Here is a 25,454-nt window from a genome sequence, read left to right on the forward strand (position 1 = left end):
GCAGATGTTTAAACCAAATACGTTTTTAAAACTGAAATTGACTGGAATATAAATCACAAACATAAGTTTCTGAGTCACAAGCAGGCTATCCATTTTCATGACACAACTAGAGAAAATAGCAAAGAGATGACACAGGAGATTTGTTGTGTTGCACTTTACTGTATTATGTCCCACCATGTTCATTCCTTGCATATATCTCCCTACCTCCATTGAACTATGTGTTTAGTACACTGTCTTGCCAACGATGAGTTGATTACTGTGAACATGATGCCATTTGTCTTAAAACCAAGAATTTCAAAGATACTTAAATCGTTGCTAATAGTTTAAAGGAGAGCTAGGATTCGTTTGGGGTGGCTATGACAGTAAAACTTGTTGTTGACGTTTTAGTGTGGCAGAAGTGAGAACATGGTTAGAAATCTGCAAATACAGTAGAAGCAGTATAGAAGCAATATGTAGTGAGAACACATTTTATTATATTCTCTAAAGATCAGATCTAAAGGTCTGCCACAGAGCTCGCAAGCACGTTTTCCTTTACTCCACTATTCCATCATCCCTGATACACTACAGATCATGAATGTAGTCTCCTTTCAGTAAATGTATACATGATTCAAATACTTCATGCAGGCAAGGAAAATAACTGTGTGATAACAGAAGCAATTGTTACCTGATGCGGTGTTACCCACTGAAAGAATGGTCACTGTAAATCCTACACCTGGAGACTTAAATAATGCACCAGGAGGTATCAATCCCATCAATGTGACTGTGAAAGTTAACAAATCATCAACAATTCCATCAATATATAAATTACATTTCTGTTATTATATGCCTCAGAACACCTATTGTATGCCAGGGTACTTTCAATATACACATAGAAACAAATGGTTATCCAATTTGGATTCTGTATAGCAAGTTTCGGGCAGATCATTCAAGCAGGTTGCCTATTCCAATAGAAATTTCCACTCTCCATTACAGAAAAAACACATGAACCGAATTACACCACACTTGGCACGAAAGTAGATCTTTTCCCAAGGAAGTGCCCTCGCTTGGTTTGGTGTAAGATGTTCAGAAAGAGGTATTACAAAAGTAGTTTTGGTAGACCTGCAGTTGAGTCAAATTGTAAATTATTTAGAGATATCTAGACCATTAATCTGCAAATGGTCAATGAATAAGGGTTTGCAGATCATCAGCAGTCCCAAATAAAAAAAAGAAACAAAAAATATCTGATTGGACAATCGAGATTTTTATCTCATAATCAATTTTGCGCATGCAAACACAAACCCAGGGTAACAGACCAGAAGATTTGTGATCATGCTTCCGCTTGAAGAAAAAAATGCACATTAAAAGGATGCCAGTACCCTGTTGCCACATCCTGAAAAAAAATGAAGTAGCCTTAAAGGCTTGTGGAGAAATGCCTTGACACCCTGGCTGAGGTGGGTGGGACACAGGGACCCTCCCTGAAATACAAAAATATGCTGCCGTTGCAGTCAGGTTTGTAGATCCTAAATAGGGTTTACAGTTCCCAGCATGGGCCAAGATTAGTTATAACCAATCCCAACCATGATAACTTCCCTTTCACCTTGTTTCATACATCAGCTTAGCATTGGCCACATTAGCAATTTGGAGATCATTTAAGAAAGAAAACTTTTTTTTATCCTTTTCTGCATCCTAATTTGTTGACAACTTCTGTAGTTAGATTTTTAGATTCAGTAGTTTTCCTAATTCTTCCTGTTTTTAAAATGAGAAACGAAACAGTCCTCTCTTTGATCAAAACCTGCTGCAGTCCATTCGCTAATCTCAATTTTAACCAGCAAATCAAGTTCTTGTTTGAAGATATGCAAAAGGGTCTTTCAATTCTATTTATCCTCTACTCACATAAAGTGTCTGCAGGTTTGCTCATTTGTAGTTTGTATGCTTGTCTAATGTAACCACCCACTCTCTACTTGCTGCTTTTATTAACAGCTCTCCTGAATCCCACAAGCAACTTCAATAGAGCCAAGAACATCTTGTTCTGTCCTACATCAGGCTAGACAGTGCAGCTTGATGTGGGTTTTCAACTTCAATGCTATACTTTTTTTTTAAAACAACACAAATTCTTCAATAGTACATCCCTTCTTGATGTTTGGTGTAGGGTCCTCAGCAGGTCACGCAAATGTTTCTCTTTGCTTTAATGCATGAGATCTGTTACCACCAATGGAAAGCATGGTTTCATGTGACGTAACAATTATTATCGGGTTGTGGAGAGACACGCTGTGATACAGCCCATCAGAATGGGGACTACCAAACTTGGTGTTCCCTAGGTTGACCAACTTATTTCACATCTCCTTAGGTGCATCTGATAATTGGCATCCCTATTTAATGAAGAAAAATAAGAGTATATGCCTCTAGTACACAACTTAAAAGCTTGCTTTTTGGAGTGTATGACACTGTAGATCGTTGTACAAAGGCCCCATTCAACTTCAGTAGAGAAACTGGTCTACCTGTGATGTCTTGGGTCTCTGCTGAAACATAAATAATTTAGGAGGGTTTGTTATGTATACATCTTTTAGCTCTCTCATTCTCTCTCCCTCTCTCTCTCCCCTTCTCTCTACACTTTGTAAAGTTTGGTAAGGGAGCATCACTTCTGAGTGAATCACGATGCTGTTCTCTCACACATAACAATTATTAAATCAAATACCAAACTACTGGAGGTGGATTTTATATGTCTTGAATGTAATGGTGTTGTCTTTTGTGTGTAAGTAATAAACAGAAGCATTAAATCACAGTTGAAGATTAGGAGGTAATGTCTGTCCAATGAAGTAAAATCTCAAAATATGGGTATTAAAAGTAGAACTCAATCTGTGGGTTTTAATTCCCACTTGAGGACCCAGTTAACAGTAAATGAGGCTCCTACTTCTAGTGATGAAATCTTATTTGTAAGATTTGTATTCAGTGGAGTATAGGATGTTACCCAGATATGTTCCCTGGAGCAGAATGGACACTTCCCCATCTTGCGGATGCATACTTCTTCATTTGTCTAGGGATGCCCTTATCCTTTTGACGTTTGCTTGTGGTTTTCCTTTTTTTTTTTATACTTAATGAAAGTGTACATGTTTCATTTCCAAATTAGATGTCCTCTTAAACTACATTTTCTGACAAGAATTATGATTTAAGAAGTCAAATATTAAAAAATTCGATACGTTGTGAAATATATCTGCTGAGATTGCATTCAGAATAGAGGCCTTTATTGTAATAAAAACCGCTGCTTTCATTCTACATTTAACAATATTGACCTTCCCAACTTTGGCTCCTTTTTTCCCAATAACATGTCACTTTTTAAGTAAAAATCATCTTTTAAAAATATCCTTTGTCATAGATGATATGTCCCTTATTACAAGAGTCTCTGTAACACTAAAAGGTAATACCACCAAAGAAAGCACCAATATCTTGAGATTTGGTTCTTACCCAGTATGTTAACACCACCTCATTATGATTTATGCAGGTCGGAACAGAGGAGAATGCAGTAATACCAGACATTTTCCAACATTGTGAGCTGGAAAGCTCAGAATACTTCATTTCTTCCTTAATCTCAATTGTTCCAGGTTGTCCTCGACAACATTTGTGTAGCTAAAAAATGCCATGCAAGTGCTACATTTGACACACCAGTTGAGATCCCAGTTGAGGTTTAATTAAACAAAAGTGTATGGGCAGGAGATGAAACACACAGACACTCATCACAAGAGCAAAGGGAATCCCAAAGGACACAAAAAGGGGTTAAAACCTTTAGCTCTTATTTGTGTCCATTTTGATACCCTTTGCTCTTGTGATGAGTGTCTATTGTGTTTCATCTCCTGCCCAAACACTTTTTTTTTAATTTCCTCAGTTGCATTTAAGAGACATCTTGTGGCTCATTAAATGGTTGCAATTACTTTCACTTAATTACTGCTGGAGATTCTCTACTTCTTCATTGCCATTGATGTTCAAAATGATTAATTTTATTTAACAGAAAATGTGTGCTATACTTGCAAACACAATGTCCACACAGATCCCTTTATTGCACTTCTCTGTTATTTAGTAGTAAATGACAATTTTTAGACTTTAATCTATTCAGAGCTATTAGTGAGATTTAGATGCATCCAGGTGTCTTGAGCAGTGGTTAATTTGTAAAAAAAAAAAAAAAAAGTGCTCTGGTTCTCATCAGGAGGCAGCTTGCACCAGCCCATTTCTCTTGTTAGCGCTACTGAAAACAAGATTTATTTATGTATTTATTTATTCAAAGTTTTATATAGCGCGAACAAGATCTTTACAGATATCATAGCGCTTCACAGGGGGCAACAGGAGTGGGAAACAGGAGGGTGAATAAACATAATAATTGGGTACAGTATAGTAAACGCTAGCATGCTAGAATAGCAGTCATGTGCTGTTATAAATATAACAATATAAGGCGGTGCAGAGTCTTTGATCCAGCTACAATGTAGATCAGCAGGTACCAATAAACACTTAAAATAGACAATAATATAAAATGGTGCAGAGTCTTTGATCCAGCTGCAGAAGGAATCAGGAGGGCTCAGGCTAAAAGGATATCTATATCACTTACTTAGAGATCCAGAGAACAAGGGGTAGGGGGATCAGGGGGAGATGTGCACCGTATAGTAATGGGTAGCATAATAAGATCACAGTCATGCATGAGTATAAAGTTATTGGACCATCAAATAATCAATGTTACAAAGTCGATGCAAAGTCTCTGAACTACAACAGTAAGATTCAGGTGAACTTGGCCATAAGGATGGCTTTCACTTCTTTCTTGAAGAGTGCAGTGGAGGAGATAAGCCTCGTTTCCGGAGGGAGTGCATTCCAGATCCTGGGTGCCATCCCTGAGAAGGAGCGTTTATAAGTTTTTTCCTTACGGAATCTGCGAGGTTTCAGGAGCAGACTTTTTGCACTTCTATTGGATCTCGAGCCTCCTGATATAGACAACTTTTGAGTGAGGTAGATGGGTGCCTTGAGGTGTATGGCCGCGTGTGTCATAACGGCAATTTTCAGCTGCATTCTGGCTTCAAAGGGAAGCCATTTCAGGGATTTCAAGTCAGGAGTTATGTGAGAGTGTTTCCTTGAGCCAGTAATGAGTCTTGCAGCAGCATTCAAGGAGGCTCTTAGGGGTGCGGTTGTTGTTAGAGGGAGTCCGCTGAGAGCCACAATTCCGTAGTCTATGCGGGGGATGACTAGGGCTTGTACAGCAGTTTGGAAGTCCTTGGCTGGGAGGAAGGGTTTGAGTTTCCTCATAGTGTTGATTTGAAAGTTGGCTCCTTTCGTTGCTTTGCTAATGTGCTGTTGCATATTGAGCTTTGCGTCAAGTGTGATGCCTAAGGATTTCGCAGAGTCCACGATGGTGGGTTGGACATTGAATGCTGTTAGGTGATTGAGCCAGATTTGGGTGGTGGTAGTTTTCGCAGGGGGTGATATCAGTAGGAACTCAGTTTTCAGCGCATTTAGTTTGAGGTGATTGTCGGCCAACCACGATTGGGTGTTTCTGAGTGTGTAGTTCAGAAGTTTGATATCTTCCGGGGATTGTACCTTTAGGTAAAGTTGAGTGTCATCGGCATACATATGGAAGTGTACATTGGAAGCTTGGAGCAAGGAAGCAAGTGGTTCCATGATGAGGTTGAACAGCGTGGGTGAGAGGGAAGATCCTTGTGGGACGCCTAAATCTACTGGCACAGGTGAGGACAGCACATTGTTGATCTTGAACTTCTGAGACCGGTTGTAAAGGAAGGAAGTGAACCATTTGAGCACAGTCCCTGATAAGCCCATTCTGGTATTTAGGAGCTCCAATAGGTTCTCATGTTTGACCGTGTCAAATGCTGAGGAGAGGTCCAGGAGGATGAGGAGACAGGAGTCGTTGCGATCAAGGATTTGGAGGGCGTCATCAATTATGTGTGTCATGGCCGTTTCCGTGCTGTGTTTCGCTCGGAAGCCTGATTGATGAGGGTCGAGGAGTTCGAATCGGTCAATATGCTTTGTTAGTTGGAGTTGCACACATTTTTCCAGCAGTTTGGCCAGGGTGGGGATATTGGTGATAGGGCGGTAATTGTTCAGGTCAGACGGGTCAGCTGTAGGTTTCTTGAGTATAGGCGTGACTTGCCCCACATTGAGGGAGTCTGGGATGAGACCTTGCTGAAGGGAGCTGTTAATGATTTTAGTCCAGAGTGGGAGGAGTACGGGGGTGAAGTCTCTTACAGCATTAGCAGGTAGGGGGTCTGTGAGGTGATTAGATGGTTTCAAGGTGCCGAGCAGCTTGTGTATTGCTTCTTCAGAGTAGGTGTCGAATGACGACCAAGATGCGTTATTTTTAGGTTGGGTGTCGGGTTTTTGATGTGGCTCGGGTATCGACTTACATCATTAAGGAGGTCACACCTTATGTTGTCGGTCTTTAGCTTAAAGAAGGCAGAAAAGTCTTCACAGTGTGGGATGTCGTTTGTTGTGTCGTTTGATAGTAAGGGTTGCGTCTTCGTTTGAGTTTTGACTAGTTCGAACAGTATTCTTGGTCTGTTTTTTGCTTGGTCCAACTGAAGGCTGAAGAAGTCAGCTTTTGCACGCTTGATTTTCCTAAAGTAGGCATTTCTCTTGTTCTTAAGCGTTTTGCGATGCCGTGATGAGGGGTCAGATCTCCATGTGCGCTCTGCCATTCGCATAGCACGCCTGTCTTCATTGAGTCTGCCGTCATACCAAGGGTTCGAGATCTTAGTGGAGACTCTCTTTAGTTGCAGTGGGGCGGCTTCATTAATTATTGAGTTCATAGCATCGAGGTAGTGGTCAGTCAGTGATTGAACATCAGAGGCGTCAGGAGGGGGAAGGAGGCGATTGGAGAGGTGGGTAGGCAGGGAGTTGGGGTTCAGATTATTCATGTCCCTTTTCCAGATCGTAGATTTGGTGGGTTGAGCCGTGGTTGGTTTGATTTTTTCCTTAATGAAGAAGGTGATAATGTGGTGGTCTGACCAATCACAAGGTTGGATTGCCCCTAGTTGGGTAGAGTCTTCGTTGGCGATGATGAGATCAAGTATGGAGCCTTTGTCATGTGTAGGGCTGTTGCATATTTGGGTGAGGTCAAGCGCGCTAAGGAAAGTTTTGAGACTATTCACCACTGCGTCTTTCTGATCGTTCCAGTGGAGATTGAAGTCACCCAGGTAGATTTGTGTGATCTGCCGACCAGCGTTGGATGAGATCGTGTCCATGAGTTGTTGGGTGAAGATGAGGTTATCCCCAGGTGGGTGATAGATGAGATGTAGAGCACATACTGGTTTGCCTTCGCTGGAGATATCAAGACAGAAGAGTTCACAAGACGTGAGGGAGGGGGAAGAGACTTTAGCAACAGAGAGGCTGCTCCTGAATATGCATGCGATTCCCCCGCCCGTCTTGCCGGTCCTGTCGAGTCTAATGATGTGGTAATTGGGGGGTACTAGTATGTCCATAATAGGTGTAGAGGCATCAGTTAGCCAAGTTTCAGTCAAAATTGCTAGGTCAAGATCCATTGATATGACGAGATCTGCAATGTTGGAGGAGTGCCTTTGGGCCGATCTGCAGTTGAGTAGGATGCATTTGAGTTTGGGGGTGAGAAGGGCGGTCGGGTGTTCTAGAGCGAGGGGTATTTTTCTGAGATTGTTGGGGACGGAGCTTCTGCTGCTTAGGGTTGGGTGCCTAATGGGATTTGTGAGAATTGTGGGTATGGGGCGTTGTGTGGACGCTGTGTGCTTTACCGGGCCAGGGCCAAATGAGCGGAGGAGGGTGTCTAAGTCATGATCCGACAGGGAGTTATGGGCGCGACGAGGGCGGTGTATGTTATTGCGGTCGGGGATAGTGGGCCAACGTGGAGAGTATGCGCCCAGCCGTCTCACCCCTGGAGCGTGCTGAGTGCGAGGGCCTGTGAGGAAGGTGTGGCGTTTGTTGGATACGGAGGTGTTGGTTGTAAATCGGGGTTGTCTGGGGTGTATGTGGAGGAATTCTTTGATGGTCCGGAGCTCGTCTTTGACTTGTAGGAGGGTTGTTAAGATCAGGTCCAGCGGTGGGTTGGGGCTAGCGTTGGAGATGAGGGCCGTGGCGTTGTTGACTAGGGAGCTGGAGAGCGAGCTGGTGACGGGGGGGGGTGGGGTATGCAGTCATTAGAGGAGTGTTCTGCGGTAGTAGTGGGTGGGGTGGCAGTCGAAGGCTGGGAGATAATGTGGGCGAGGAGTGTGGGTGAAGTCAGGGTAGGCTGGGACGGAGGGGCGGAGATGTCGGTGGGAGGCGATGCCGGTGAGTTGAAGGGAGAGTGAAGACTGAAGACAATAGGGGAGGTAGGAAGGTATTGGGGGCTGAGTGTGGGGGGGGAGAGAGGGGAGGATGTTACGGTATGTTCTGTATGTCTGTTTGGGAGGGTGGAGAAGTGGGGCGTGAGAGTGGGGGGGGAGATAGGGTGGGAGGGAGATCTGCCATGGGGGTAGGGGGATATGTTCCGGGCGGTTGTGCGTTCAGTGAGACTCGTAGGAGGTGTGGGATGGGTGGGAGGAGGGGTGGGGGTAATTGGGATGTGTGAAGGGGGACGATCTTCGTCAATGTGAGAGGGGTGTGGGGGGATTACGTTGGGTGTTTGGCTAACTATAGCATTGGGGGTATGCGAGGGGTGTGTGTTATTCCGCTGTTGAGTTGGGCAGGGTGGGTTATATTGGGGAATAGAGTTGGGGGTTGTGGTGCATCCTGGTGTGTGTGAGGTGGGGGACCGTCCTTTGGTGATGTGTTCTAGGAGATCTATGCAAGATGGCCGCCTGGTAGGAGCTCTAGCCCAGAGCTCCCAGTGCTGGGGATCCCTGTCACGGATCTATCCCTGATAGCACCCATCTACGCCGAGGAAAACAAGTAACTGGATTATCTACAAGTAACGGGTTGTAACACAAGTAACTGGATCTCAAAACAGTATTGGATTTACTGAATGTTACCTGCAGTTCTGGCGGCTGGACCCCTGCAGATCTCGTTGGAGCATCGACGGAGCCCTGGGTGGCGGCTGGAGCACTGGAGCATCGACGGAGCACTGGAGCAACGACGGAGCCCTGGGCGGCGACTGGACCCCTGCGGATCCCACTGGAGCATCGTCAGAGCCCTGGGCGGCGGCTGGACCCCTGCGGATCTCGCTGGAGCATCGAAGGAGCCCTGGGCGGCGGCTGAACCCCTGCGGCTCTCATTGGAGCATCGACTGTGCCCTGGTCGGTGGAGGCAAGCCTGTTATGGTGGCTGGCGAGGCTGTCCTCCGTGCGACCTGCGGGGCTTTCTGAGAGTGCCGGTAGTCTGCCCATCAGGGCTGCAGCCTCTGCCGTGCAGCCCGGGATCTGCCCCTTGATCGGCAGGAGGGCACAACGCGGAGGCTTGATGCCCGTAGCCCTCTGTGGGACACTAGCGCCTGTGTTGGTTGCCGCGACCGGGGCAGCGGCGGTGTACCGAGGGTGTCTGGTCTGCCTGGGACCGCCGCCGCGGGCGCTGACACCCTGCATGTGGTCTGAGTGGGGTGACTCGGATCAAAAGACTGGTGCCCGTTACGGGTGTGCCTGCATTCGTCCACTGCCTCTGTCTCCCTCATCATGCTGGCGGACCCCGTTCTAGGCACGGCGGGGGTCTGCGGAGGCGTCCTTGTCCTTGCACGCATCGCCTGTGCGCCCTCGCCCAGCCTGTACACTCGGACTGGGCGCAGCGCTCGGGACCTGGCACGAGAGGGTCATAGGGGAACACTGGCGTCCTAACGAGGTGACTCGGTGTCCTCCCCCACCACCCCCTCAATAACCTCATTGGAGAGACGGGGCAGGAGCTGAGCCGAACGAAAGATAGGAGAACGAGTGTGGATCTGCACAGCGCAGGCATTGTGGACGGCCCAAACTGCCCCCCCCCCCTCCTTGGAGTCTCTCATGGTTCCTGGAAACTACAGTTTTTCCCGTATCTACCGGTTGAAGCCCTGAGTCTGCCTTATGTCCTACGTGATAAACTGAACTGCCTTAATACAGCCCTGAAGGTATTTGCACGCATTCTTTTATTTGTTTCTCTCAATCTGCCGGCTCTACTGTCTCTGCCCTGAAGCATACATATTTAGTCTGCTTGCACGATCAACTACTTACCGTGAATAGGGAGAGGATGTGGCGTAATGGACAGAGGTGCAGACTTCGGAGCTGGGGGAAAATGTAGTCTCGGCTCAACAATCTGGGTAAATCACTTAAACTCCTGTGCCTACAAAAAGTGAGTGTGTCCTTAACTGGTGCTCATGATAAGCGCTCCAATTTGATTGAGTTTGGCTTGCGCTATAAGCACCGGTGTTGATGATTAAGTGCTGGTGCTGAGCAACGGAAACCACTGGCTCACATTAAGCACTCAATTTACTCATTATCTGGTTACATTCATTGAGATTAATCGGTGAAATCTATTGCAGTCGGGCTCAGAGATATTTACTCTTCTTACTGTAGTTACTGTTTCTCATAAGTGCTCTTGTTATCTTGTTATTCTTATTCATTTAACTTTGTCATGCTTCTTTAAAAAAATTGACTCGTATTCTAACCATTTTTTGACAAGAGTTCTCTAATACATTTAGTCAATGATTTTGATATTGAGTTTGCACTCCCAAGTAAAGTTTTAAACTCTATAAAGAGACCACCTACAGGGGCAGATTCGTGGGAAGTCAACAGTGCAGAAGGGGTGGGACAGGGAGCCTGGGAGAACTCTGGACACCAGGGTGTGGAATTCAGTAATTTAGAGAGCAAAAACCACAGCAGCGAGTGCAGCCATTAAAAGAACACTAGAGGAGCCAAGACGGCGGCCAAAATGGCCGCATAGCTGCCCGGCTCCGCAACTCGCCCTCGCCTTTCGCCCCATCCTGGCACTGATCCTGCATCCCGGTCGCGGCTCACTCCGGCTGAACACCTCTGGAGTGCGGCGCTGTTATTCCGGCTCGGAATCTGCTCCTGACGGCCGAGATCCATCGCCCCATCCTCTCCGGCCCTGGTACTGATTTGGCCGGGACCTTGCGTGACGTGGCGGCCGATGCGCGGCTGAATAACAGCGGCCCCGAGAGGCCATCTTTGCCCGGTGAGCCGGCCCGGGACTTTCGATTGTAGCGGCCTGAAGTGACGGCTTTGGGATTGCATCAACGCCCCAGAATAGCCTGCCAACGACTTGCGCCTTCGCATGCCACTGCTTGCACACTCGGCTGCACTTGCCACCGCACGGAACGACTCTACCCCACTCCACGCACTGCCGGCGACCGATGGCTGTACTCATAGTGTGGCTCTGAGTGAGCAATCGACTATGCCCGGCGAGTGCTTTACAATGCGGTGGGTGTTTTCTGTTCCCGTATGTGCCTGGTGAGAACTGCGTGGTGGACGGCGCTTGCCTTCCTGGCGGTTGGTGAGGCTTGCTTCTTCCCCGGGTCTGGGGTTCCTCGCTGGAGCGGCTCGCCGCACTGACCGGTACTGGGGTGATGGCACTTACAACGCGAGATATCCTGCGGGCCCACGCAGAGCTGCATTCCGAATTGCGGAGTCGTTTGCAGCCCGGCGATGATTTGCGGAGAATGGCGCTGTGTTCAATGGCGGACGGCCATCTTGCTGATCCGGAGCCCGAAATTCCCTGGTGTGCTGACACTGAGGGACCCCTGAACGTGGATCAGTCTGATTGTGGAATTGGTGGGACCTGCAGCCGAGCCTCTATGTTTGTGGATGTTATCACCTGCCACTCGGCGTTTATATCTCCTGACCGCCCCTACTTTGTTTTTGCGACGGCCAGTGTGTTACGGAGTTGCACGATCTCTTTCCCTTCATTTCGTCTCTTTGCTGCTGCTTTGACTCCGAACGTGTCTGTGGACTCATCGAACCTGCTTCCTTACATCGTGCGGCGCCTTACTACCTTGACCCGGACTGGACAGGGCTGAACTTGTACTTTTTTAAGTCTTCATTGGATTCTCTGATGCCGGATTGATACATAGTTTGTGGGTGTGACTTTGAGTGACCGGGATGACTCTATGTTGTTTGCCCTCCATTATGGTGGGCTCCTTGTTCGTCAGGATGGGTGGGTGGGGGCGTACTTGGGGCCGGAGCGGGGGCCCTCCTCCTATTTTCCCTTTTTCGGGTTTTCTGGGGCGACAGGCGTGCCTATGGGGGGGGGGGCCGTGGCCTTCCGCTGCATGCTGGGTGGGGGGTAGGGGTGGGGTGTGTTTCATGTTTCTATTTGTCTCTATGGCCCACTTTTCTTCCCTTTTCTTTCTTTCCTCTTTTAATAACTCTTTCTTTATGATCTTATGATTGTAGTCGGGGGTTTCGATTCCTCGAATGGATGATTATCTGTGTCCCCTTTTTTTTTTTGTTATGTGATCCTGTTCATATTACTCGCTTAGTGGGCGGGTTACTGTGCCTTGATGTACTGCTCTCGGACTTATATCCTTTTGTCATGTTTGCATTGCTGCGTTGCATTGAAGGCTGTCGTTTCTACATGTGTATTGCATAGTGCATGATTTCGTAACGTTGCATTTATTCGGACTCTCCAATTTTTGAACTAGACTCCTTCATATCCTGTAACACTGCTGACGATTCTGATTTTGCACCTGCTTTTTGTTGCCTCGTTGCTGGAGTCTATGACATCCCTGTCCTGTGTTGCACGATGATTTGGCCCCTGAATGTTATTTCATTGCCTTCTGACCTTTATTCGCTTTGCATATGATTTTATCATGTTAGCGTATTTTTAGCTAATCCTCCGATTGCGACTTTTGATATGGTTTGTACATCTGTTGGGTTCCTTGCCCCCTCTTCGTATATTATGGTTCACATGGTAACTGCTCCTCTTCATTTATAACCTTTAAAATTAACCTGATTTCTCCTGTGCTCGACGGTCACCTTTTTATATGTGTCATTTTGACCACTGGCGGGTTTTTCTCTAGTGACTGCTGAGCCATTCTATTGTAATTTTGTGCTGCGCATTGATTTTGAGGCCGGCCGGGTCGGTTGTAGGCCTCTGTATGTACGCTTTTGTGTTTCAATAAAGGTTTAAAAAAAAAAAAAAAAAAGAACACTAATAAAATTGGCCTCTTACTAGTACTATATACCAGAGAGATTACTCATCTGGAACAACACTAAGGCCCTCCGAACGAAGGTGGGTGGACTGCCACCAGCAGGCCGTCTCGGCAGTCTGCCTGCCATCTAGTGCATTGTTCAATACACTTGATGGCAGGCAGACTGCCTCAGACGGCACAGATGTGGAGAGGTGGAGGGTGGGGGGGGGAGGTTGTAGGACCGCTGCCTCTGATAGTATCAAAGATCCTGTTGTGACAGTGGTCAGATTCCTTATCCCTACATTAGGGCAGTGCCTGCCTGGGCACCGCCGTAGGGATTAGGATATCCCTTTCCAACTGCCTGTTCATGGCGATCACACCGCCATGAACAGGCAGCCAGAAAGGGGCTTTGGGGGCCCCAATGGCGGCCCTTTCCCCCGTGGACCACTGGAATATGGCCAGTTGGGCACATGTGGTGCTCCTCGAAACATCCATGCAACGTGTGCCAGGCACCACATAGTGGCAGGCACACTGTTTATAAACATCCCTTTTACAATTGCGCAAAGCCGCAATTGGAAAAGGGATGTTTCTGACCGCCTACACAGCAGTCGCATCCTAGTCTGGTGAGTCGACCAGTCCAAATCCTGCTACAATGGTGGTCAGACGCTCATCTGACCGCCATCGTAATTGCCCCCTAAATCTCAATAGTGCTGGTGTGGATGTGGTGAACAGGCTCTTTTTTGCACTTGCCTGGGCACTATCCCAAACTCGCTAGGTATTGGGAGGAGGTGCTGAATGACATTGTTGAGATGTACGACTGACCACTGTTGAGACTCCCAGTTTATATAATTCTTGGGCTGATGACAAATTCACATACCCACTCAGGGCTTCCCGGGGATAGAGGATAAAGATTCTTTGACGCGCAGCCAAATAAGTAATCCTGTATGGGATTCCCTATTCAGTGCTTAATTTGTAAAATAATAAGTGCAAGGGCTCTCGTTTGGAGGCCACTGTAGTTTGCCCCACACATTGCCACAGCCATGCTGCCAATGATAGTAACAACAAAACCACAAACTATCACACTCCTACAAGTGTGGCATTTCGGACTATTACAGGCTCCCAAAGCTATAAGAATGGCTTGGGTGGCAGGTAATAGTCATTTTTAATGTGCATTGAATTAATAATTCGCTGTTGTTGTGGTCATCTCTAAATAAACCAGTTAGCGCCACCTTGTGGCAGACTGGCACAAGTGCTGGTGTTGACAATTAAGGGCCAGTACCGTGCACCGGAAACCACCGGCTCAAATAAAGCACTGCCTATCACAATCAGGGAAATATTTTGAAAAAAGATGGAACCCATGTCTGGCACTGTTGGTAAACGAACTTGCATGCCCCAAATACATTAAAGTAACAGGACTGATATTCCATAAAGCGGCATTATGAGCATACTTGCAGTAGTCGTGAATGAGAGCAGAAGGTAGAACTGATCAATTCATGCAAAAAAAGCCCTACAGAATGACATATATGGGCTCGGCCTGGTCTGAGAGTGGCCGGCGGGCAATGCATAATTTGGCCCAGTGGTTTCTGGTGCTCGGCACCGGCACTTAATTGTCAACACTGGTGCTTGTGACAGTCTGCCACAAGGTGGTGCCCTCTGGCTAATTTAGAGATGACCACAACAAGAGAAAATTATTCATTCAATATAACAAAAAAAAAGGACTACTACCTGCCGCATAATCCAGTTTTATAGCTTTCAGGGCTTGAAATAATCTGAATTGTCACACTTGTAGGAGTGTGATGGATAGTAGTTGGGTTGTTACTATCATTGGCAGCATGGCATTGGCAATAAGTGGTACAAGCTGCAGTGGCCTCCTGACGAGAGCCCTGGCTCTCATTTTTTTTTAAATTAAGCACTGCCTGTAGGGAGGGGAGAGAAAGGGTGCGAGCTCCTTTTTTTTATATAGATATATTTTTGTATTTCCCTGATGGCAATCAGGATCAGGATGTAGGCAGGTGCATGTGTGTTGTTTTCTTTTCAATCCAACTAAAAATAATTGATTCATCAATTTTGAAACTTAGGGGTATATGTACAAGCCCCTATCACCACAGGAACATCACATTTTAGGACGTTCCTGTGGCTATAAGGCCTTCACCTTTGCCTTATTTACTTAACGTGGCTTAACGCTGACTTGTAAATAAAGCCCCCTTTTATGCTATGCTTAGCATGAAAGGGAAGGTCAGTGGGTGTTGCGTTGGGCATTACACTGCAACACCCATTGATTTTGACACTGCCCTATATTTACAGGGGTGGCGTAAATAGGAGGCAGCACCAAAATTAAGACCAAGGAAAACTTGATCTTTACTTGGCGAAACAAGGAGAAATGCTTTTTTTCTCCTCGTTTTTGCTTTTTCCATGTGTGCTGCCTTGTGCAGCGCACATGGAAAAAGAAAAACGCCTTGGATCGTTTATGTGTAGAAAGGTGTCCCTTCCTGCACGTAAACAATCTTTACAAAAATGATATTTTGTAACTTCCATGTGTGCTGCATTAAGCAGCATGCATAGAAGTGACAAAATGGCATTTCAAGATTGTTTACGTGCCTTCCTACACATAAAGATTCTCACCCTGCACGCAGACACCCTTGCACTATGGTGCAAGGGCACCTACATTGGCGCTAAGCTGCTAAACTTAGCGCCAGCGCAGGGGAAAAGGCAAGGCTGCACCATAGTCTTGTGAATATGGTGCAGCCTTGCGTTTCTGAAGTGGCGGAGGGAGGCGTTAAGCCTCACTCCCCCACTTCTTTTTACATATGCCCCTTATTGAAATTTGCATTTGGTTCTTGTTTCTTCAGAAGTATGCATATGCGTTCACTTGTACTAAAAAAAATATAGAAATCATACGTTCATTATGAGATGTTATCACTGATTAATGTTGTACATGATTCATAGCAGTGACAACTAAGTTCCTAACAATCTTAACAAATCAATTTCAATTGTTGCACAATGGTCAATCTCATCATTCAAAAAGGCTATCATACAATACTGTAATTAATGTCTGTGCAGCTATATTTATCAATGCCTCGTACCTGTATTAAGCACTTTGTTTGATTTCTTTTCTTCTCAGTTCTAATTTTTTCAATTATTGCACAATGTCTGGTGTCATCATTCAAAAGGCTATAATTCATCACTGTTGATGAGTTCTATGTACTTTGGCTCAGTTAATGCCGCAACCCATATAAAGCACATCACTTAACCTTTTGTTCTCAGTTCTCGTTTTGATTACCTCCCATTTGGATGCTGTGTCATTAATTACTTCTTACCGTTTACTCAATTTCTAGCATCCTTAGCTGTAGAACAGCTAGTTCTATTTCAATGAGAGAGGATTTGTTACCTTGCCTCACTGCTAGTCCTTGCCACACCCTGTAGTACATGCATGTAATCTCATGATGTTGGGATCCGTTGCAGTTTTTTTTATCTAACGTAGTGTGTTTCCCTTGCGCTGCTCTGATTTTGTATGGTAAAAGCCATTGCTCTGTCTTCCATTTTTACGCACCAGGGGGCCTATATATGGGTCGGTTTGTGTCGCTCTTGCACAACGCAACGTGGTGCACGAGCGATGAAAACCATACTTGTGATTTATGAAGCCATGCAAGGCTACTTTACATGGTCCGGAGTGGCTCCATAAATATGGAGTAAGGCAATGTAGCACAAATCGCTGCATTGCCTAACTCTGCCCTTGGAAGGATGTTCCATGGTTGTTGCATAGGTGTTCCCATGCAACTCCAATGGTTTTTAACACATTCCCAGGTTTACCAGAACTGGTAGACCTGGAAAAGGGTCGAAAAGATACGCTTACACAGGAGAGGAGTAACGAGGAGAAATATCTTTATTTCTCCTCTCCTTGTTACTTCCTCCTTCTATGCGTGCTGCATTCTGGTCTCCACTTACCACTCCAATCACCGCAGCCATCATGTCGTCCATCCACTGCAGGGCGCCCACGACCCCTGCCCCCACAATCTTTTCAACCTCAGAACCAACTCAATCAGCATGGAGCTCATAGGCATCCTCAACACCTCCATCTCCACAGCAAATTTCCTGAAAGGATGGAAACACACAGAGGTCAGACCCCTCCTAAGGAAATCCTCTGCCGACCCTAGCGACCTCAAAAATTACCGAACGATCTCCCTGCTCCGTAGCCGCCCACAGTACTCAAGAAAGCCATCAACCGATAGCTCACCGAATACCTAGAACATAACCACGTCCTCAATACCTCACACTCAGGATTCTGTGCCAACCACAGCACTGAAACCCCACTGGTCTCTGACACAGACACATCAAAACTCTCCTAGACCATGGAGAAACTGTGTCCCTGATCCTCCTAGACCACTCTGCTGCATTTGACACCGTCTCCCACCACACCCTCATCGACAGACTCTACAACTTTGACCTACAGGAGGGCACCCTAAAGTTGATCGCCTCTTTCCTTACTGGAAACACACAAAGCATCCGACTGCCTCCCTTTCTGCACCCAAGGACATCATGTACAGTGTACCACAAGGATCCTTGCTACTAATCCCCTCACTCACTGAGGACACCTCCAACTCCAAAACCAGCTTCTGCAATGCATGACCATGCATGTGGATGAGAGACAACTGCCTCAAACTCAACTCCAACAAAACAGAAGTACTGCTCTTCAGGAAGAACACCTCCATATGAGACCACAGCTCGTAGCTGGCAAAACTCGACCTACACCCACACCTAACGCCCATGTGTGCAACATCAACTGACCACCAAATGACAAATCAGTGCAGTCGCCTCCTCCTGCTTCCACACTCTCTGCATGCTCCACAGAATTTTCAGATGGATCCCAATCAACACCAGAAAGACCATCACCAGGCCCTCATCACTAGCCTCCACACCTAAGGAAACATTCTCTATGCTGGAATCTCCACCCCTTTCCTCAGTAATCTCCAGACCATACAGAACACTGCAGTCAGACTCATTCTGGGCCTGCCCAAACGGACCCACATCACTCCACACCTCAGTAAACTCCATTGGCTCCCTATTCAGAGGAGATGCCAATTCAAGATCCTCACACAAGCCTACAAAGCTCTTCACAACCAAGGACCATCCTACATCAACCAGTGCCTGAACTTCCATCCTCTCACTAGACACCTATGCCCTGCCTCACTCGCCTTCACACACTTCCCCCTCATTCGACGCAGCTGGGACTGCTCCTTCTCCTACATCGCTGCCAAGATCTGAGTTGTCTCTTATTTTTTTACTTAGCTTACCACTTTCTTTTTCATTTGATGATACTTGTGAATTTGTTACAATGTCCTATTGGCAACTTGTCACTCTCATCATTGCTGTTGGTTTTCTCCTTGAACTTCTTTCTTCACTGCTTGTGACTGTTGGCAATAAATGATGGGTGTTTTTCTATTTACACAAAATTCCTGTCATGTGTATATGATATCTGATTTATAATCCATGGGGGCCCTTTTACATTTTCTAATTCTCTGTTTTTCAATATTCTTTTCTATATCTGGCAATTCTGGCGTCAACAGACTCTTAAGTATTATTTCCAGTGTTCTTACTTTAGGCAAAATTGAAATGACCAAAACTAGAACTGAAAATAAAAAGGTTATAAGATGTGCAAAATATAGTTTTGAGACATTAAATAACTGAGCCACAGTATACAGAAACCACTAACGGTCATGAATGGTGGTCTTTCTGAATGATGATACTGACCATTATGCAACAACTAAAATGTATCTGATAAGGTTGTCATGATCTCAGTTATCACTGCTTTGAATTATGTGCAACATTAATCAGTAATTAAGCCTAACAATTAAATTAATTAACACTGTGTATCGTTTGATAGTAGGAGGTCACATATACATACTCCAGACGAAACACCAAAAAGGTGCAAACACATTGAGTTTAAAACTGTATGTGGACGTGTGTTCATAAGGGGAAAATTATTAGCACAATCCCTGTAACGTAGAACTCAATAATTAGTTTGAATATGAGCCATTTAAAAAAGAGTGATAAAGATCTATTACTATGAATAATGGGTGTACAAGAGAACTGTGTGAAAACCAATAAGTAGTTTATCTTGATTATCTTGATAAATGTAACCAGATATACAAGTGGACTAAAGTTACACCCATAGCAAATACTGATTTGGCTTGTGAAGCTGGCTCTTTTGTGATGTGTTTGTGGTTCTTTAACTGCCTCCATGGAGCATGTTTTCATAATTGATATTTCATAGATTTATAGTGTTTCATATGTGTGGCTGGCTATCTGACCAAATCAAGTGGGTGCCAATTGGGGTTTTGACATACACATTGATATACATGCAGTATGTAGGTGAGGTGATTGGGGTATTAGGTGCTGTGGCGGCTCAACAATAGCCATCCACTGTCCTATCGGACTGTGTAGGATTTGTGCTAGGAGTTCTGTCAGTGTATTAACAATATTACAGAGTTTCTGGCTGATTGAATCATGGAATTAATGCATATCAACATTCCTTCGCACCATGACAAATGAGATAAAATAAGATGCACTGTTGATGTTCTGTACACATGTTGATTTGGTAGAATTTGATGTAAGAGTCACACAGGCAGCAGTAAGGGTTAGTGTTTGGCATTACTAAGGGTGTCTAACTAACATTTTTAATTGTTCAAGAAATGTTTTCAGTCCTCTCTTTTCAGGACTCTGAAAAGTGTGATAGTGCCATTTATAAAAGCAGACATTTCATGCATAAAATTGTTAGTATTTTTTATTTTCATCTATTTGTTGTATTCTTCAGTGTAAACTAAGGTCTGTGAGTGTCAGAGCTCTGCAGGTAAGTCAATATGTCATAGAAGGTCAGATGCAGTAGAAGAGAGAAGTACACACAACAATTTCACATTGTTAAATTATACAGATAGACAATACACCATAGGATCAGACAGAAAGCAGTGGAAACCAAAAGAGAAGAAAGAAGCCTCCTTTTCAGATTATAATGAGGTTAATGCATTTTAAAAAGATGAGAAATGTAACAACACACAGGGCTATACATTCATGTCTTCTCTCCAAACTTGTATTCCTACAAAATGTAGAATTACCTGCTTGAATCTGCAAGCCCATTTCTTTAAACCAATGGGGTTTCTTGTTGTTTTATATTGCAGCTACAGAAGGCCCTTTACCGCAGGATCGGTACCATGGAATATATTTCGCAATGCTTCTAGCTGGAGTGGGATTTCTTCTTCCTTATAACAGCTTTATTACAGATGTAGATTACTTGCATCAGAAGTACCCAGGTAGGCCTCTGTTCAGGAACACGCCTTCATCTCCCCTGTGATAGACTTGATTCATTGGGCTCATGTTAAAAAAAACATTTCCTGTTGTTGAATGTGTCTTTCTTATGTCTTAGGTGTGAATTACTAATGATCTTCCAGATTTGATTCACAAAGTATTTTCTGTAAGTTGTTGTGCCTGCTCCAGACTTAAGTGTGATTTACTCAATTATATCAGAGAATTGGTTATGCTTACTCAAATCCATAACTCACAAAGCTTTTTTTGTCCATGATTAATAATGTCTTACTTTTATAAATTCCAAGGAATACCTGCGTCTGGAGAAATTCCGTGCTTCTCATTCTCAAACTAGAATTTCAGAAATAATCACATCTAATCAGGCGTAAGACATAACCACTCACAGAAAAAGCATTGTGGACCAGGCCCATAATTTCCTAACTTGGCCTTCATAACAACCCAATTAACCAAGCTTCTTTTATGATTGTACCCAGTCCTTATTTGAAAGTCTCCAGTATACGAATGTGCTGGACACATATTTGATTTCTATAGTAAGAGAATGGCACTCACAAAGAACATCCTGGCAATTCCAAATCATATATTGGTGCTAATATGCTACTGCTTGGCACTCCCTTATTTCCACTCGCTTTTACGTAGCTTGGTATTTCTTTCTCATTATCGGTCATTCCTGAGTCAAAACATAAAAGGCATGTATCCTGGCTGGCTGTTCCTTTGGCAAATGTTGGTATTCCTACACCCTGATATTGGTATGTCGCAGCTTGACCACTGCTTGTCATTCCTTTTTCAGTATCATAGCAAGATTGGTGGTTCCAGGTCACAAACTGACATTCCTTTGCCATAGCTTGACCTCCCCTTATTTCATGTTGCCACTCCCACATAACTATCTGTTATTAAATGACTCAGTTTGGTGTCTGATTGTCCCACTTTGATGTTACCTTTGCACAACCTATTTATCTTTTCGAAGCTGGCTTGTCCACAATACAAGCTTAGTATTGGTGCGCCTACACTCTATGTGTTGTTGTCCATCTTTGACAGGCCCTTGTCCCAGTTTTCTGTTCCTTTGTCTGTGTTTGAGCATTCTACAGAAAAGCATTGTAGTGAAACTTGACAATCCCCAGCCTCAGTGCAGACTTTTAGGGCCATATTATCAAGAAAGGGCGATACATTATCGCCGCTTTTATCGGCAGGAAACTGCCGCTAAAGCGGCGATAATGGGCTTGATAATATGCCCTTCTGAATTCCCATAGAAGCCCAGGTTAATACCAGAACCTGGGCTTCTATGGGAATTCACAAGGGCATATTATCAAGCCCATTATCGCCGCTTTAGCGGCAGTTTCCTGCTGATAAAAGCGGCGATAATGTATCGCCCTTTCTTGATAATATGGCCCCAAGAGTCACAACTTAGCATTCCTTTGTTTTTTCAGTCTCAAATTGGCACCCTGCTACCTTCTATATTTTTACTTTAGTTCAACACTAACTTGGAAAATGCAATATTTCCCATTATCCAATCATTTTTGAAGGTCTTTGATATTCTCTATATTGTCTGGTGGAAATCCGTGAATCCTTGATATTTACCTTTGATTTGCATACTCTCTATTGATATTTTTTTTTAAACGTAGGATACACATGAAAGTCTATGCCATGTATAGCACTGCATACATACTCCTCATCCTCTGCATACCCACTGAGAAGGGAACATCTTCGGGATGAAAGTCCATTGACCCAATCTTTAAGACAACACCTATTAACATGTGATCGAGGATTGGAGAAAAGTATTAGCTTTAAATATGAGTACACCTAAGAAGAAAGAATTTGCTCAAGCTCTAAGTATCAAATTCATATTTATCCTCTGCAGAAACTTAGCTCCGGGATTAGTGCTTGAAATGTCAAAGGAGGGTTTGAGTTCAAGATTGGTCCACCTCAAGAGCATGTAAAGTTGTTAGAGGAGTTGAAAGAAATATAATCAAAAACCTTCAGGAAAAAAAGGGAGCTAGGAAGGAAAAGCTCTTTAATGAGGACATTGATGAACTGCCTGAGCCCTAATGCTTCCCTGAATATGTCATTGTCAGTCATTTACTTCCGCCAGTTTTCTTTTTTTTCTTATGTATATCTTTGGTACAAGAATGTAATCCCATCCATCTCCTCTGCACATCTGTGTTTCAGACCATCTCCGACCATGTCAACCATTCTTGGTTGGACCTGTTCACTTCAGTAAGTCTCTGTCCCCCATTCGTTTACTCTATCGGGATCAGAAAGTCAGAGAAGACAGGACTGTTGGTGGCTTCATTCTAGCTTTGTGGATCTTTTCTACCCTTCCTATGTAAATTCCACCTGGCCTACCTGTATGCTCTCAACCACTACATTTCGATTGCAGTTCCTGCCACTTTTTAAGTAGTCACTCCTTGACTGCTGCATGGGAGTCATGAGTTTGAGAGGAATAACTGTCAAACCCTGTGTTGTTCCCAAAAGGTGAGAATGTTTGCATTCAACATTCTAGGCCAGGTTGTTTTCAAGGTATATGTCCTGGGCTGTTCTTTAGTTCCATAAACACTAAGGCCCAGATGTAGGTAATAGCAAATTACCGAATGGTAAATACCGAATTTTACCGATTCGGTATTCACTATTCGGTAATTGCTATGTAGGTAAAAAATTCGGTAAAAATACCGAATCTGTAAGATTCGGTAATTACCGATTCTGTAATTACAGAATCGGTATTTGCCATTGATTCCTATGGGCCTTGAAGCCCATAGGATTCAATAGCAAATACCGATTCGGTAATTACCGAATGGGTAAAATTACCGAATTTACAAGGGGGACAGGGTGTCACTTTGACACCCTCTTGCACCCCTGTTTCAGGCTTGTGTGCCATGTCACACACAGACATGCCCTTAGGGCATGTCTGTGTGCCACATGGCACAGGTGTACATGCACAGATGTGCATGTACACTAGAATTCGTTATTTACCATGGAATAGTATTCCATGGTAAATAACGATTCGGTAAGGGCCTGTGGCACTGATTACAGTGCCACCTACATCTTGATTTACAGAATCGGTAAATTTACCGATTCGGTATGTTACCGATTCTGTAAATTTACCAATCGGTAAATATACCGATTCTGTAAATAAAATGCCCCCTACATGCCAAATCCCAAATACCCGTGGGTAACGGCCGAAATCGTCCGTTACCGACCGGTAATTGGCCACCTACATCTGGCCCTTAGTGTTTTACCTTTATCAATGGAAAACTGTCCTTGTAATATGGAACCTCATTTTCTAATGAGTGGTTAATAGTTCTATGTCCTGACAGTTGAGAAATATCCTGGCAGGATTATGTTGGTGGTGTATTGCTAAAGCTTTTACAATAAATTGCTTCACTGAAACTTGGATTTGTGACCTGTTATTGATCAGCTACACCATTACATACCATCCACATGATCCTAGAGGTGTGCTGCATTGCTTACAGGATAGATTTTCTAGCCATTGTCTCCTCTTTTTTTAGTTAGTAGAGGATATGCTTGCATTTTGAGGCTCTCTGTTCCAATGGGTTAAACTTCTACAGCTCCTAGGCGGATATGTTCATAAATTCCCTGAGCATCATTCCTTTTTTCATTCATGGAATTTGCCTCTGGAGCTGCGGGACTGCCTCTTTTAAATCCTTGGACAGGATAGATCATACGTTTCTTACCTCTAATGCTAGGTTTTGGTTGCTACCTCCTCAATCCACATATTGAGTGAGATTGGTGCCTTGTGCTAAGAATCTTTCATCCATTTTTCTTCCCAGGTTTTCTGTGTTTCATTGTAGGTGGGATCCCATCCTCCTAGATTTTCTCATGAACCTATCTTGCCTGAGGGGATGTATGACGGTACAACTCGTACCGTTACAACGCGTCCCTTTACGACGCAGTTTTAACAACGCAAGTTGTTACAACGACTTGCGTTGGGGGGGCGCTGATAGTGAATAGTTTAATTTACTATTCCAACACCAGTCCCCGTGGATAGTAGGGAAGGTGTTGGATAGTAAATTAAACTATCCCCTATCCTAGAGCGCCCTCCAGCGAAAGTCGTTGTAACAACTTTCGTTGTTAAAACTGCGTCGTAACGGTACCGCGTTGTAGCGGTTCCGTTGTAAAGGATGTTTCCCACCTGGGGATGCCCCACTCCATTCCAGGAACATCCGATGTGCTGTCTCCAATTGCATTTTTTCAAAGTTGAGTCTTTTTAGTCACCTTTGCTCTTTCTGGACAACGAAATAAGCCTTTTACTTCAGAAGTGAGCCACTGGCTTGCCAATCATGTCACCATTACAGCTCTAGTCAAGGGATCCTTCCCTCCACGCATGTCTACCTATTAGGAGGATTTTGGGGGGCCTCCGTGATTTGCATCTGTAAACCAGCCGCCTGGATGCCTCTGCACACCTTCATATTCTGTTGAAGATAGAGGATGAATGGTGATCTCTCAGCTGAGTCTGTATCGCAGGTTTTGGCTTCTGCTAGCTATTGACTTCTGCTAGCCATTGACTGTCTTTCTGCTTTACTAAAGTCACTGGGTACTGCATTTTTCAATGTATGTCTTCTTTTTCTTTGCCTGTGGTAAGTGATTTCTTGGTATGAAATGTCCTTGTTAAGTATGGACTGGGATGAGGCAGACAAGCGAGGATGTTATGCTCAATTATTTACTGGTAACCTTCATTAGTTTGAGTTCCAATTTTCCATATTACAGTCCAGAGAGCCCTCTCTTCTAGTCCTACCTTTTAGATCGACCACAGGGAGGGCTGGGTACATGGGTATTTAGGACTATTTGTAGGTGTGGCCCCTATTTACAGCTTTCAGGAAAAAAGGAGCCTATGCAGGTACTACAGTTAGAGTTTTCAGTTTTGGTTTGGATAGGATGGGTAAAATCTGTTTTCTGAATGAGGCAAATGTAGCTTAGTAATCACTGTGGGAAGAAAGAATAGAACTTGGAGTTATTAGTTAGTGCATTAAACATTCATGGCTCTTTCTGTTTATAAATCTTGAAGTTCTCATTTGAATGGCTTCCGGTTGACAGCTGGTTGTCTTATGTATATCTACTACTTCTAAATGACTTTGAATGGTTGCTCAATAATTACCTGCTT

General features: G+C 44.5%; 1 protein-coding gene across 2 annotated transcripts in view; it reads left to right on the top strand.

The window, feature by feature from the left end:
- SLC29A4 (solute carrier family 29 member 4) overlaps nucleotides 1-25,454 on the top strand; it is a 197,284-nt gene that overhangs the window by 99,372 nt on the left and 72,458 nt on the right. For both annotated transcript variants that reach the window (XM_078665017.1, XM_078665018.1), the window contains exon 3: nucleotides 20,197-20,328. In XM_078665017.1, coding sequence (XP_078521143.1) covers nucleotides 20,197-20,328 — 132 coding nt within the window. The remainder of the gene's footprint in view (nucleotides 1-20,196; nucleotides 20,329-25,454) is intronic.

This window comes from Lissotriton helveticus, chromosome 10 (genome assembly GCF_964261635.1).
Source record: "Lissotriton helveticus chromosome 10, aLisHel1.1, whole genome shotgun sequence".
NCBI classification, from domain to species: Eukaryota; Metazoa; Chordata; class Amphibia; order Caudata; family Salamandridae; genus Lissotriton; species Lissotriton helveticus.